The 14884-nt window shown below is 40.5% G+C and overlaps 1 protein-coding gene across 3 annotated transcripts; it reads right to left on the bottom strand.

Moving 5' to 3' along the window:
* Positions 1 to 1322: 1322 nt before the first annotated feature.
* Positions 1323 to 13181, bottom strand: LOC146678972 (mortality factor 4-like protein 1). 3 transcript variants are annotated; one of them, XR_014911663.1, is made up of 13 exons: positions 12892 to 13181; positions 12497 to 12543; positions 12335 to 12402; positions 12131 to 12217; positions 10715 to 10795; positions 10495 to 10520; positions 10197 to 10285; positions 9785 to 9886; positions 9254 to 9342; positions 8321 to 8493; positions 6701 to 7250; positions 5037 to 6567; positions 2903 to 2966 (listed from the first exon to the last, which is right to left on the bottom strand). XR_014911663.1 is itself a non-coding variant. In XM_085405426.1 (12 exons), the coding sequence occupies exons 1-12, from the start codon at positions 12929 to 12931 to the stop codon at positions 2882 to 2884; spliced, it is 972 nt and encodes a 323-aa protein (XP_085261552.1). In that variant the 5' UTR covers positions 12932 to 13170; the 3' UTR covers positions 1323 to 2881. The 3 variants fall into 3 exon arrangements, 1 of the variants encoding a protein (XP_085261552.1); XM_085405426.1 differs by lacking the exon at positions 6701 to 7250 and having other exon boundaries at positions 1323 to 2966; positions 5037 to 5121; positions 12892 to 13170; XR_014911661.1 differs by having other exon boundaries at positions 5037 to 7250.
* Positions 13182 to 14884: the final 1703 nt, after the last annotated feature.

Genomic DNA, 14884 nt, shown 5'->3' with positions numbered 1-14884 from the left:
TTACAGTGGTTGACTGATTAAATATTAAATTATTAAACAGTGAGGGTATGTATCCAAATATAGTCAGTATAAGGTGTTCAATTAGCAGACTGCTCCCTGCTGTCTTCAGTTTACAGTCTGTTTTATGCTTCTTTTCTCTCTCCCTTTATTTCGCCTCATAAAAATATATCAAGTGCATTCAACTGTAAAATCTACAAAGAGGGAAAAACAATAGCAAATTGGGGGAAGGGAAAAGGCTGCCCTCTTGTGGTCACCCAGAGCAGGGTGATTAAGTGAATCAGCCAGTAAATAAACAGGCAAACTAACATAACAGCTGGTATATAGGCTTACTGTTACAATGCTACTCGATAACAGTTAACATCTATTAACAGGTCTCATGAATTATTCCCAAGAGGAGGATTTCCTGGTGTTCCTCTCATATTGTATTTTTCACTGTCCTTAAAGCTACCAAGACTTTATAAGACCGAGACTTTGATGCTGCGTGTCTCTTCCTTTGTCTACGTCCCCATGGCAACACCCTTACCACAGCCACGTTTCCTTGGAGAGCATTTCTCATCCACACATTTGGGTGTGTGCGCACCCGCGTGCAGTGACCTGGCATTAAACGTTTGACTGCAAATCACAGACTGAGGCAGGTGTCATGGTGTCAGCATTTGCTCGCTGTCAGGAATTTTTTACCTGCCACACCCACAGTGTGCCCGCATTCACAGCTCATGCGCAGATAAAAAATGGTAGTGTTTAATCCATATTTATATGCAGTATTTGTCATCAGTATCATAGGTGGATTAACCTGCAAGAGTCCTTGGAATGGAAGCAGTGTGTCCCTAACACGCTGCTCCTGTGGTTCCATCCTGACTCCAGATGTGCTGTGTACAACTATAATTAAACACAAAAATTTATACACATGCAACTTTTAAATGTAGTACAGACAAAAACGGTGCTTCAGGACCGAAGTGTACAATTCTGAGGATTTCTTACCCACTTTGACATACCTCAGCCTTTTCTCCCCGTTTCCCTTACTTAAGAATAACTTATTGACAGCCACCCTTCCACTGAGACCAGCAAATATTTTAAAGACACACTGCACAGCATGCACAGACTGCCAAGTGTTGGGCTGATAGCTCTTTGGGAATCACCTTGTTGGTGCAAAAATCCAATTTTGTGTCTGTCAAACTGTGAATTTTTTGGACTATTTCATAAAATCAACAAAATAAATGGGACAAAATGATGTGTTTTTAGGACAGACTGCTAGTAAATGTGGGACTCATTGAATGTTGGGACACAGAAGAATGTATTTTCATAGATACTGGGCATCATTTTATTTTATTGGGTTACTTATTGTTAACGTTTATTTACATCTTCATTATTCTGGACATATGTTTGAGTAGGTGAAGTATGATTCCCATGAGTGAAGCTCGCACAGGGAAGGGTTGGGGCAGCTTGGGCGTCCTTAGAGTTGGTCATAGAGGCCCTGATTCGTTTAGTGCACTGACAGCCTGCAGAGCGCAGCTCCGCTGACCTGAAGTGCCTGTGTTTCTGTGCAGACAAGTAAAAGCAACTTACAGACTCATATCTTGAAGTTTTTTTTGTCCACCCAAGTGTGCATCATAAAGTATCCAACAATACTTTAAAATAGGTTCTTTGTCTGTAGACAGCACTGGTTCACCCCTGACACTGAGTGACTCTATGCATAAAGAAACAAACCTATCTCTTAGAATGGCCAGGTACAAGGACTGAACTGAAAATGAGTAAAAAAGCAGCCACTGCATAAAAAAAGACCTCCAAGAACCCTGAAGAACTATTGTTCAAAGGCACTCCAAAAAATGTAAAAAAGCAAAATATAAAGAAATGAGGGGTGGCTCAAGACATCTGCACAGCACTGTTTATGATATGTATATTTCTCTAACTCTCATACAACATTTTTCAGGGCACATTTTTTAGTCCACAGAACTCCATTTACTGACCAGTAAAAGTCATTTCAAATTACAAACACACACCAACATATATAGGAATCAGACTCCATGACTGGATCATGTTTAATAATTCCTTGGTAATTTTCCCATGCTGATGTGGGGATATGTATGTTGTAGTCTGTCATGTGGTGTCAAAATCTGGTTGTAGGCATTTTGGATGTTTTACATTTGCAGGATTAACACTGAAAACTGATTTGCACTTTGACAGTCAACACATGTAATTGAAAGATACTTTGACCCTGTGTCTCGTCAGGTGAATACTAAACCAAAACTTAGCAGGAGGATGGCTCTCTGTTTTCAATTTCATTTCCTGCTGCTGCTTTTAATTATAAGCGACATTTACAGCAAGATATGTCTTGAAAGGAGAGAGATAAAACCAAATAATTTACTTGATGTGAAAAAGAACGCACAGTAAACGAGCTGGATACTGTGTATAAACATATATATTTTTTTTCTTTTTACAAACTGATACAAATACACAAGATACAGATACAAAAACATTAACTGCTGAATACTGACTGAGGACCAGCATTAAACTGCACCTCATTTGGCCGAAGAAACACCAATAAATACCCACATGCAACAAATATCTATCAGCTGGAATGCAAAAACACAGAAGAGCTGCTCTGTGGTAACGGACGATGAAGAACTACACTTTTATATGAAAAAAAAAGGTACATGAAAAGGAAAAGGGGAAAAAAGAAAAGTGACTCAGTTAAAAAGGTTTCACAATTTTTTTTTCTTCTTAACCGTGACGAGCTCCTGAGACCCTGGCGGGGGAAGCAAATCAGTTCAAGTGAAAAATATCGCCAAAGACTGCGATCCAAAGGGTAGTCATGGATATTTCAGTTGTGGTCTGGGAGAGTGGGATGAGGTGTCTCAATAGGAAAGAGGTTTGCTGAGAGCTCTCACACAGCTTTGCGGTGGTACTCTGGGGGTGCGACCTCATAGTCGCTGGCACTGAAAAGGGTCGATGAATTCTTTACCAGGTACCTGAAGGAAACAAACAACTGACTGTCAGTGAGGAGGGAAGCAGGAACGCCTGGTGCAGAGTGTGTTGTTCAGCAGTCGTCAGGCTCATGCATTTACAAAATGACTGTTACAGTAAGATTAGATTGTGGCAGATGCTTTGCTGCCAAATTACAACTCTGAATAAAAGTCGAGTTTAGTTTGATTCTATATGTATGTAAACAAACTGGCAGAAAAAAAAACTTTATGGGAAAGTCATATTGAGAACTCAATGAGAATGTTTATGTTTTCTTATTCTTATAAAGAAAAAAAAACCTTTCCAAGCATCAAGGAAATGACTACGCTTTGGATCGGTGATGAAGGCTCAAAGCTAAATCACCAGTGTTTTACTTCAATAAGTCTACAAGTTATATAGGAAATGACAGCAGTGTCTGCATTTTTGTCTACCCTTCGTCTTCTCTATGCAAAACAGTCAGGATAAGAAACTGCAGTAAGATGGTGCATTTAAGAAATTAAAACCTCCATATGTACTTGTGTAGGGGGGAGATTTGTGGCTCAGCAGCAGGGGAGGGGTGGAGCAGTGTGTGGTGTCAGGGTGGGGTTTCGGCTGGTTCACCACTGCTCCCACTGCCCCCTGTGGTTCCCTCCATTGCACTGGGCAAGGGAAATGACCCCTCAGTCACTTTAATTTTAAAACTGTGTAATTTTAAAATATACAGTATATTCTGTGTATTTACTATCTCACTCTTATTGCCTGTTTATGCCCTGTCCTTATCTTCAACGTCATGCTGCTCTGTTGCATCTTAATTGCTCCTTGGGGATAAATAAAGTCTTTCTGATTCTGATTAATGGAGATCTTTCAGGCCAAAACAAAGGCATTTCGCTGGCCCGAGGAAGAGTGGGCACTTGTAATAACCTGTTGAGGTAGTGTGTGGGGATGCATTCACGACCTGTAGGAGCATGTAGTATCTGTGGGTTGTCCGATGCTGCCGTCTGGCAGGGCCCTCACAAGAAGGCCTTGTAATTCACTCTATGAGAGATTTCCCATCAGAGCAGTGTGTTGATGACACCCTAAGCTATCCATTGACCAAGTGATAAGAACTGATGGTCACATGGTGCGCCCTGACACAGTGCTGACCTACACACACTTTGTATTGACTAAGTATAAGCATTATCGAGTGAGTCGCACAGAGGAGGAACACAACCAGGTGCTGGTGCCAAAAAGCTGCCGAGAAACGATTTTCCAAGCGCCTCATTATAACCCCATGGCAGGGCATTTGGGATATGACAAAACTCTGGAGCGAATAATGGCCAGATTTTATTGGCTGGGTGGATTTGCACCCAATTTTCAGATAAGCTTTGGCTGGAGTTGCCAAATTTCATCATTCTTGCTTCCCTCCATTGTGATAACCATGACACACAGGCCCAGAGAGTGAATGTTGCTGCACTACAACAGCGGTTTGCAAATGTGTTCTTCCCCTGCCTGGCTGTACTTCACTCATAGAGCACCATTCTGAAACACGCCTTGGTATGAAGTCATGGCCCCACAGGTTAGGTGTGCATGGGTGCTTTATCCTGTCACACTCCTGTCCTTCAGCTGAAAAGACTTCTATATATAAAAAAGGAGTGTCTCCGCCCTGCAGGTCTTTTTTTGTTCAAGAGGGGAGAGGTCAGAATTACTTTCTCTCTCAATCATGTCTCTCACACAGCCCGAGGCCAACCATATAGACCGTACCATATCTGCAAGTCATGTTATGTCACCACTGTATCAGTTAGTGTAGATGTATCCGCAGTGCTGTTCACACATCAAAACAACTAAACATCACGCACAAGTGATCTAAGAGACCAATTTCAATTTGGATTCAGTCCCAAAGAACGGCACGGTACCTCAGTCTGTCATAACGCGCTGCAACGTGTACGGTTAGTCTCAAGAAAAATACTTTCCAGAGCAGAAAATCGATTTCATGGCTTATGTTTTGAGGAACTGCAACAAGCCTGGCTGCACTAATGTGAATGTGAATACAACATGACATTTGAGAATCGGCCAAACATGACATGGAGTGACTGGTGTTGTGCTGGGAGTTAAAAGCTTACTTGAGGAAATCTTGGAGGTAACTGAGCAACAGAGCCAGACTCTTCTCATCCAGGGGAGTGTAGGCCAGCATGGCTCCAATACGAACTGTTGGTGGAGGACAACATACAGCGTATGAGCAGCATTGCATACGGTAAATTTGGAGATTGAGGTAAGATTTCTATAACATCACCACAATCGAAAAATGTGACATAAAGAGGGGAGAAGCCTACTTTTCAAATAAACTGACTGGTGCTACAAACATCTAAATAAATAATACTTTAAATAAACTGCTTAAAAGAAAATCAGGGAATAAGGACCAAGTTGTAATGAGAGTATAGCATAAAGTCAGTTAAATGTGGGATTTTAATCTGGTTAGTTCAGTAGCAGAGGGGGTTGTCTGGTGCTTTGGTGTGAATGAAATTATCAACATGTGAGCTAGAGGGGCAACAATGAGACACCCCCCAAAACAGGAATGGTTTTACAGGTGGAGGCCTCTGACATTTTTCCAGACTGTTAGGAAAAAATAATAATAAAATGAAATTTCAGCTAATTTCAGTCACGTCTAACAATCCAGATGAGTCATCATAGTTGAAGTAGCCATAAAGCTATTTTGTGTACAATAACTAATACTTCAATCCTTTTACATTGGGACTTCTCTTCGAGCCTATTTAGCACTTTCATCCACGAATTTACAAAACTGCTTAAAAGGTGAACCAGAAATATTGAATTAACTGAACTGAAAGGAGCAGATATAAATTCTGCTGCGACATGTAAAAAGAAGCATGATGATTAGGAACACATACTTTTAATGGGCCTTGTGCCCGTGAAAAGCAAAAAAATGTTTCCAGCTTCACATTTTGCCACTTTGTACTGCATTCCTACTATTTTTCTGTCTTTGGAAGTTCTGATCTGACTGGCAACTGCAATTTAAACTTGCACTGAGAGCAAAATCAACTTCTTTGAAGCAACGTTCATGCGGAGGAGCATCACTGCTAATGAGATCTGGGTCTTCAGGTAGGACACTGAGACCAAACAGAGGTCTTCAGTAGAGTGAGACCACTTTTTTCTCTCCCTTTAGCTCAGCATTTATGGAGTTGTGCACCGTGTCCCCAGGTTTTTGTCCTCCCAGGTTAAAAGCCAACGAGGAGTTTAACCGTATCATCCTGTGGTTTTCAGTGTAAATGAAATTAACAGTGGGACGTGCCTTGTTACAGCAACACAATCTTGCTCTCACTTACTCTACCTAGCACATTCATTAGGCTCTCTGTGACTTTGTCTCCTTTTTCTAAAATGAAAATGAAGAGTTGTAAGGAAGAGGACTCCCTTACTGCATTTATTTATATTATATTATATGTATAGCACTTTGGAGCACACCTTTCACTTTATTAAAAGCACCTTATCAAGCACTTTATGAGCATTGCACTTTAAGCATGGATTTGCACACAAGCAGTTTAAATATTTATTGACTATTTATTGGGAATTTTAAAATCAGTTGGTAGCCTTATTTCAGATCCTGCGCAGCTGCTCCTCGTCAAGGAATGTGGTGGTTGTCTGTCAGGAGAGAAGAATGGTGATTGAGATTGTGATTAAGGTTTACCAGTAAGGAAAACTAATGCAAATGTGTGTGTGAAATCTAGGGATAAAAGTGGTGCAAATAGGTGTTTGTAAGATAATGATTACTCACCTTTCTTGCCTGTGTCTTCTTCAAGGTGTTTGGGCAAATGTTTCCCCGGGGGTCCAGACACCATTTAAAGGTTCCGGGAGAGACCATGGGTAAAGAGTGTGGTGAATCTTTTTGTGCTTGGGTTTCTGGGTTTTTATAATATTGGGTTTGGTGTAACATTAAAGTGTGAAATATTTATTAATATGTAAATGTTAAAATGTATTTATGTATTTATTTATTCTTATTGATATATTGTATACTGTGGGGGAAGGTTGGGATTTAAGAATTTACCTGAGAGTGGAATAATGGTTAAGTCTGTGACAGCTGAACATATTTAAGGCTGCCAGTTGTCATTAGAGCGTGGATTTTTTTGTGCTGTGAAGAAGCTTGACAAGTTAATTGTTGTAAGGAGAGCTGTATAGGAAATAAATGCATTCTTGTTCCACTACTCTTGCCTTGGTCCATCTCACTGTGTTTCCAGCCGCTAAGGTCCGCCCTGTTACAAGAGTTATCATTTCATCATGGAGCAGGACTTTCGAACACAAACAGTCTGAGATGCCCAAACAAGCATCTGTGAAGCAAACAGCGACCAAATTTATTTAAGATTTTTTTCTGTTTTTTTCTTGTTACCAAGTGCGAACTTGATTACGCTTCATATAGTTTACAGTGCATCCAGAAAGTATTCACAGTCCTTCACTTGTTCCACACATTGTCATTTTACAACCTTGTTCCAAAATGGATTACATTTTTTTTTTCAATACTGAATAATGACAAAGTTAAAAAAAAAAACAGTCTGCAAACTTGCATGACATTCAAAACTGAGCTCAGCCGCATCCTGTTTCCACTGATCATCTGTTCAAATGTTTCTACAGCTTGAATGTCCACCTGTGGTAAACTCAGTTCACTGGACATGATTTGGAAAGAAACATAGCTGTCGATATAAGGTCTCATAGTTGCAGGTCATGTCAGAGCACAAACTAAGCCATGAAGTCCAAGTAAGTGTCTGTAGACCTTGGAGACAGGATTGTACTGAGGCACAGGTCTGGGGAAGGGTACAGAAAAACTGAAACAGCACTGAAGCTTCCACTGAGCACATTGGCCTTCCTCATCTCTAGAACTGGCCTCATGACGAACCTGAGCAATTGGGAAAGAAGAGCCTTAGTCATGGAGGTGACTGAGAACATTCATCTCCCAACAGGACAATGACTATAACCACACAGCCAAGATATCAAAAGAGTGGCTTTATTCTTGGATTTCCTTGAGTGGCCCAGCCAGAGCCCAGACTTTCACACCGCTGAACACCCCTAGAGATCTAAAAATGGCTGTGGAGTGATCCTCTCCATCCAACCAGATGGAGAGGTTCAGCAAAGAAAAGTGGGAGAAGCTCCTGCCAAAGGTGCTTCAAAAAAGTATTGAACAAATACGTAAAAACGTGTGCAAATGTTATATTTTCAATAAATTTGCAAGAATTTTAAAGCAAACTGTTTTCACTTTGTCAATATGGGATACTGTGTGTAGAATTGTGAGGTGAAAATGAATTTAATCCATTTAGGAAAAAGGCTGTAACATCACAAAATGTGGAACAATTGATGTGCTGTGAACACTTTCCGGATACACTGTCTATGTTTCACGTGTTCCTACCAAACAGACGCAGCAGGTGCGGTGCTCCATACACCTGAGACATTGGCACATCCGCGTGTTCGGCCAGGATCTCGGCGTACTGCGGCCTCTCAAACTTGTAAAGCAGCTGAGTGCCCAGCATGACGTTGAAGTACTCCCGGATCCCTGCCACCACTTCACTCACAGCATATTCCCTAAGCGAACGGAGAAGAGAAAAGTCACGTATTTGGAGAGATAACTGGAGACAGCAGAGGTCAGCTCTCTATAGAACAGTCAATAGTACAGTTTTGAACAGTTGCATGAGAGAAATCACTGGGCTTACTTCTTCTCAAAGTTGTTTTTGTTGCGCTGTGATGCAGCAAATGTGAGAAAGCACACAAGTACTATTATAAGAAGACTGGTAACAGCAACTGCCACCCCAATAACTGGCTACAGACTATTAAAAAAAAGAAAAAAAGACTACAAAAACTTACTTATTCTGGTGTATTTTTATTTTGATGCAAAAAGGCAGCATGCTGTGATATTTAAAGAAGTACTCAGATAAAGGATGCCTAAAAAAAAGCTTTAAAAAAGAGCCTAAAAAATGAGTTAGCGCCCAGTTTCCACAATTCTGAGAGAGGGAAAAAATTGAGTCGTGTATCCAAAATAATTAAAAGAATTCCTGTGGTTTAAAAGCACTGTTTGACTTACTGTGAAGGCTATAATGCACAAAATGCACAACTTACAGTTTTAGTGAGATCAGTGGTGTTGTGCCCTTAAAAATATAGTTCAGCTAATGGTATATGTGTTAGTAAGTGTTTACAAGTATCTCTATTAAAAGCAAATTTGTAAAGTGGAAGGAATTTAAGTCTTATGTGGTTGACAGATGCTGTGCCGCTGAACATTTTCATCACAGGATATCAGTGCTTCCTCACGCCTCCATTATTCTGAGAACGTCAGGATGTTTACTCTTACTTATTGTCCGAGTTTCCTTTTGATTTCTTGTAGTTTGCATAGTCCTCCAAGATGGTCTCTACATTCTTCTTAGCTGGCAGATGAAATAACTAAGCAACAGAAATGTTACACAAGCATTTCCATCAATAAAAACATCCAGACATCAACTCATTTCAAACTCAACTGTAACATTTACTCTCAGTCCTACATTGCAGAGCATCCTGTGCATGTTCTGACTTTGAAATGAGAAGAACAAATGAGCATGCTCCAGATAGTGATTCTGGCTGAAGCGCTCTCTTCAGACCTGTCCATTAGAAACTGCAGTTTAGGATGTGAGCGGTAGCCAGAGGTCCAGCTGTCATTAGCAGTGTTGCTTCACTATATCACGTATTGGGTGGGTCAGTTTGACCCAAGATTTTGGGATCCATTGTGCAATCAGAGACAAACGAGCACAAGTGGTCCAGAACCTGACATTTCTAGCCATCGCATTTCCATAAATATATGGATAAATATGAAGGAAACAAGTGAAACCTGCTGTGATTTTATTTTCACCTGTTTCTGTCGGGTAATGAGGTCCCAGTCATCCACCAGCCAGGGTTTCAACTCCTCTGGGATCTTCACCTTCACTTCCACACGGTTGGTGAACATCTCCTCCTGGATACACACACACACTATATGACCTTGCTGCTTTTAAAAGTTTTTGTGTATTTGTGATAGCAAGTGTGGGTTTTACACCCACGGGGTAGACTGGTTCACTCATGCAGGAATAACTGACTCTTTGAACAATTTCACAAGCTTATTGAAGAAATGATACAGGACCAGGATGTTTTGTACTGCCTTGAGTGTGGACCTCCCCCCCCCCCCCCAACATCTCAGTATTTTCCTCATTCTGCTCACACCTCAAGAAAGAAGCTCAGTTGTTATTCTTATAAAAAGTCCAGTTCCAATACATGATGATACATACACTCTCCACTGTGGGATCAACCCGAGCCCTCTTCTTTCGTGGCCCCTGGGGCATCTCGCCGCTGCTGGTACCTTCACCTGGCCCTGGGGCTAAAAGAAAAGGACAGCTTAAATAATACACAGAAATAAAAGGTGAATATGTTTATTAATAAGTCTCAGATCGCATCAGACTCCATAAATACAACAGTACTTGAACCTCATGAAGCCACAACACCAAAGATCTTTACTATAAGAACAAAAAATATTCTGGAAGAAAGCTACAAAATTCAATAAACATTTTGTACAAATATTTGACTTACTCTTCTGTTTTGCCTTTTTCACTTTCCTACAATGCAAAAAAAGACATCATGATTGTTCTTATGATTTGACACATATACCTCAAGTTGTCTTAATGTAATTCATTGCTTTGACTACATGCGAGCATATAGCACTCTAATAAATAATATCATCAAGGTTGCATCACAAGAACTGAGTTATTAAATGAATTATTACAGGAGGGAAAAGAAGCTGGACACTCACAGATCAACATTTTTCTGCTGCACAGCAGCAATCTTCTTGCTTGGTGCTAAGCCCCTCATCTTTCCCTCAACATAATGATCCCTGCAGAAAAAAATCAAGAGAGAGCACAATTATAGAAATGTATCTAAATTACTTTTACTGACCACCGTTGAGTTGTAGTGATGTATCACACCGTGGTGATGCAGACACGGCCTTGCTGTTTGATTGGGGGTGGGGGGGTATTTTAGAAATACACTGTCTGCAGCACTGACTTAACTGTTTCCAAAGTGGCCTCACAGTGTAGCGGTTTACAAATAAGTTAAAGATCCCTGGGTCGATTCTGGGAGGAGACACAAATCACCAAGGGCATCTGGCATTGAAAAAACTGCTAACATGCATAGCTACCTGCTGTGTAGCCTGTTTACAAAACACTCTGTTCCATTTGCAGACAGTGGTGTGTGATGTGGAGTCAGACAGTGTTCTCGTGGCACGTTGCTCAATAAGTTGTACAATCTCTTCTGGAAAAGTAAAAACCACCCCGCCGTTTTCCCCTATCAACATAACTTTATGTGTTAAATATGTCTAATATTACGTATCATGTATATCATATGGCAGAACTGACAGTAAAGTTCATGTTAATCACAAAAACACATATCTAATGATATCTGAGATTTCTGAAAATATCTGAAAAACAGAATAAAGAACGTTCAGCCTTTACTTAAAGGACTTTTCTGCTGCTCTTGTGTACAGAGAACAATACTGGTGCTACCTACACATTCAGTCTCACACTGACGTTTCCTCATTTGCACCATAACATACACAGACTAGAATAATCCATATAAGCTTCATAAGAATCCATGTACACACTATATTTATATACACTGACAGTAACAACTATACAACTGTATGTAAGCTTTAATATAGCTTGTGTAATTCATATTTATACTTTGATATTTCATACTTATTTTAACATATGCATCTCATATTCTTATAGCTCTCCATTTTATCTTATTTTTGATTCATTCTTGTTCACGGGAAAACAAAAATGACCTGTAAATACTACGGAACTCGCAATAAAGCTGATTTTAACATTAAGATATCACAAAAACAGTATAGTGAAAATCTGATTATATACGTATGTATCCACACAAAAATACTGATCAATATATTGATATAGCATTTACTTATTTACTTTACCTGCCAAGAATCTGTAATTGGATGCGATTGGGCAGACCATATTGTGTAATGTCAACTCTAAAAGCTGCAAATTCTAAATTTATCCAGTCATGCCCAAAACAGAGCACAAACGGCCCCCTACTTTTCTTCTCGCTGCTTTTCTTTGACAGAAACTCTAAAAAGCTGACTGGACATTAGGAAGAACCGAAAACTCACAAAAACACTTCTTGGTCATGTCTGTGTGGGAAGAGGTTAACTCACTGATTGGCCTTTTGAAGCTCTTTTTGTTTGGCAAGGTTGCTGTCCACATATTTGAGAACTCTGCTTTCAGGAACCCATTCATCCCAGCTGCAAAGGAAGAAAAAACCCATCACAGATTCTCAAACGTCATCACAGTGTTATAATTCCTATCCAAATAGACGCACAGAGAGAAATGTCAGCCTATATTCAACTCAAGCTGCTCACTTTTTGTTCCATCCGCTGTAATGAATGAAGTATTTAATCTGCTTATCCTTTACGTTGATCTTGACACACTGTAAAAGCGAGAAAACACACAGGCCTTGGATCAGTTTATTTTTAACTGGGAATAAATGAGTAATAAGACCCTCATAAAGTATCGGGACAAACCTTTGCTTCATAGAGCAATGGCCCGTGAAAGCACAGGACTCTTTCACCTACGAGGAGGGGAAAACTAATGTCAAAAGCACGTTATGATGTTCATTACACCCACAACTAATGTAATCAAACGAGCCGCTAACGCAGAGCATGAACAGCAAAGCTAGCTAACAGTTAGCCTTCCGTTAGCGTCTGTAAAGCTTGAGCTAGCTTTATTGTATGCGCTTCATTGCGATGTTACGTCAACGTAAGCTATGTTTTCATTGATATCTGAGCTTTATAAAGCCTCTTTCGCCTTCCCTAGGGATCACTATCGTCGAGCTGCAGCTGCAAGAACAACAACAACAAACCCGCCCCCTTCCAGCCGCTAACTGGGCATCATCGGTGCTTTTTTCCCCCCTACCGACCTTCTTGAAATTTCGGTTTAGGGTCCTGTTTTGGCGCCATTCACGGAGTCAACTGTTCGGACCTCTGAATGATTAAATTCTTGCATTGCCAGAGTCCATTTCTTCCAGGCACAAACACCTCCGACATTGGAGCCAAAGCCAGGGGAAGCCGAGAATGGCCTGCCTGCTGCGGGTCACCTGACCACCGTCAAGCCCCTGGGGGCGTGCTGCGTTCAAATGCTCCTCGTCAAACTCGTACAGACAATGATTTTCTCTGACTTTCAGGCAGACTAAAGATTGTATATTCATAAATATGCAAATATCTACTACACGCGCGCGCACACACACACACACCACTAACATCCAAGAGGTGATTTGTCTGCAGGAAAAACCCAGCCCCTTCAGTATTAGTAGCGTTTAAATTTCTCAAGGTGTCATTAGGGGAGACTGCTCATTTCTTTCTATGGTGCTGCAGTTGAATAATTTCTAATGCTTACCAGTGTGGTATCCAGACTGTATGCCATGTAAGGAGTGGTAAAAACAGAGGGAAAGATTACTGGCTGCCAGTTGCTATCCCTGGAGGGCATTGCCACCTACCTCAAATGAGCACAAAACATCATCAGGGGCAGTGCTCACCCAGTCACATGCTGGCTTCAACCAGCTGTAGGTTTTCAAGTTTTAATTTTTTTGGTCTTATATAGCCACAAACCAACAGATTCTAAACATCGTAAATGTAGTTATATTTCTGTCAAGCAACAGACAGAAGAAGGATGAAATTTTTGTGCCCTCAGCGTGCCAGGAGTTTTTAGCCTTTTCTGGCTGGCAAACAATTTTTGGGCCACATATTTCTCATGAACTCTGAGTTGTCACACTGCAATCACAACATCATATGAGATATATGTATTTTTAATTGCAAGGATAAAATGTGCCAAATTCTAAGTGTTTTCATTTGTAGGTCAGGGAAGTTCATGCAATACAATACTGCGCCAAAGTCCTGAGTCACTCTCATTTCAGTGTACTAGTAAATTATCAAATAGGTGCTATTATTTGTTGAAACATGGACAAAGATACATGTAAATATAGTAAAGTCAATATTTGATAAGACCACCTGTATTCTTTATCAAATCCTGAACTTTCTTAATCAAGCTACATTAAAGTTTCTTTAAATAGTTTCTTCTATCAATGCTGGCTGCCTTTTGTTCTGTTCTCTGATGATTTAAGATCAGCCCACACTGCTTCAATAATGTTGAGGTCCGAGCTCTGGGGAGGCCAATCCATGACTGAACTGGATTGGCATACCTATCCAGGTATGCTTTGACTGCACTGGCAGTGTTTTGGGGATCATTATAATGGTGAACAAGCTGTTGCCAATCACACCATCTCCAAGTAGTAGATGGAAATCTCATGGTACTTTTCTGTGTTCATTATGCCATCATTTTGGCAAGCTTCCTAAACACTGCTGGTTGAAATGCAGGCCTAAACCACTACACAGCCTCCGCCGTCCTTTGCAGATGGCTGTAGACACTCACTGTTGTACTTCTCTCCAGAACTCATCCGTACATATTGATGATGAGAAAAGTTTCAAATCTGGATTCATCACTCCATAATACCTGTTGCTACTGACTTTCCAGTTGCAAGTAGCTTAACAAACAAAACATTCCTCTGAAAATAGTCCAGATCAAGGACTGGACTGAAAATGAGTGAAAAACAGCCAATGTCCAAAGAAAAACTTTGAAAGACCTTCAGAAATCTTGGCAGACTGTTGCCCAAGAACACTTTAAAAATGACAAACCGTTCTGGCTCCTGGAAGCAAAATTACTTCCTGAGAACCAGCCTATCCTTTTTAATGGTCTATATATATTTTTGACTTATTTGAGCTACCCTAATAAGTCCTGTTGTGCTCAGTAGAGGACATTCTGGCCTTTCCAATGATATCTTGTGTGTTTGTGCTTGTGTGCTTCCTGAATACTATTGTTGTTTATATTTACTGCAGGAAGAAACAGTAAAAACGGTG

This window comes from Rhamphochromis longiceps, linkage group LG1 (genome assembly GCF_057381845.1).
Source record: "Rhamphochromis longiceps isolate RC_006_pf linkage group LG1, R_longiceps_female_GT1.1, whole genome shotgun sequence".
Lineage (NCBI taxonomy): Eukaryota > Metazoa > Chordata > Actinopteri > Cichliformes > Cichlidae > Rhamphochromis > Rhamphochromis longiceps.
The sequence above is the reverse complement of the archived record's forward strand: the minus strand, read 5'-3'. Positions and strand labels throughout refer to the sequence as shown.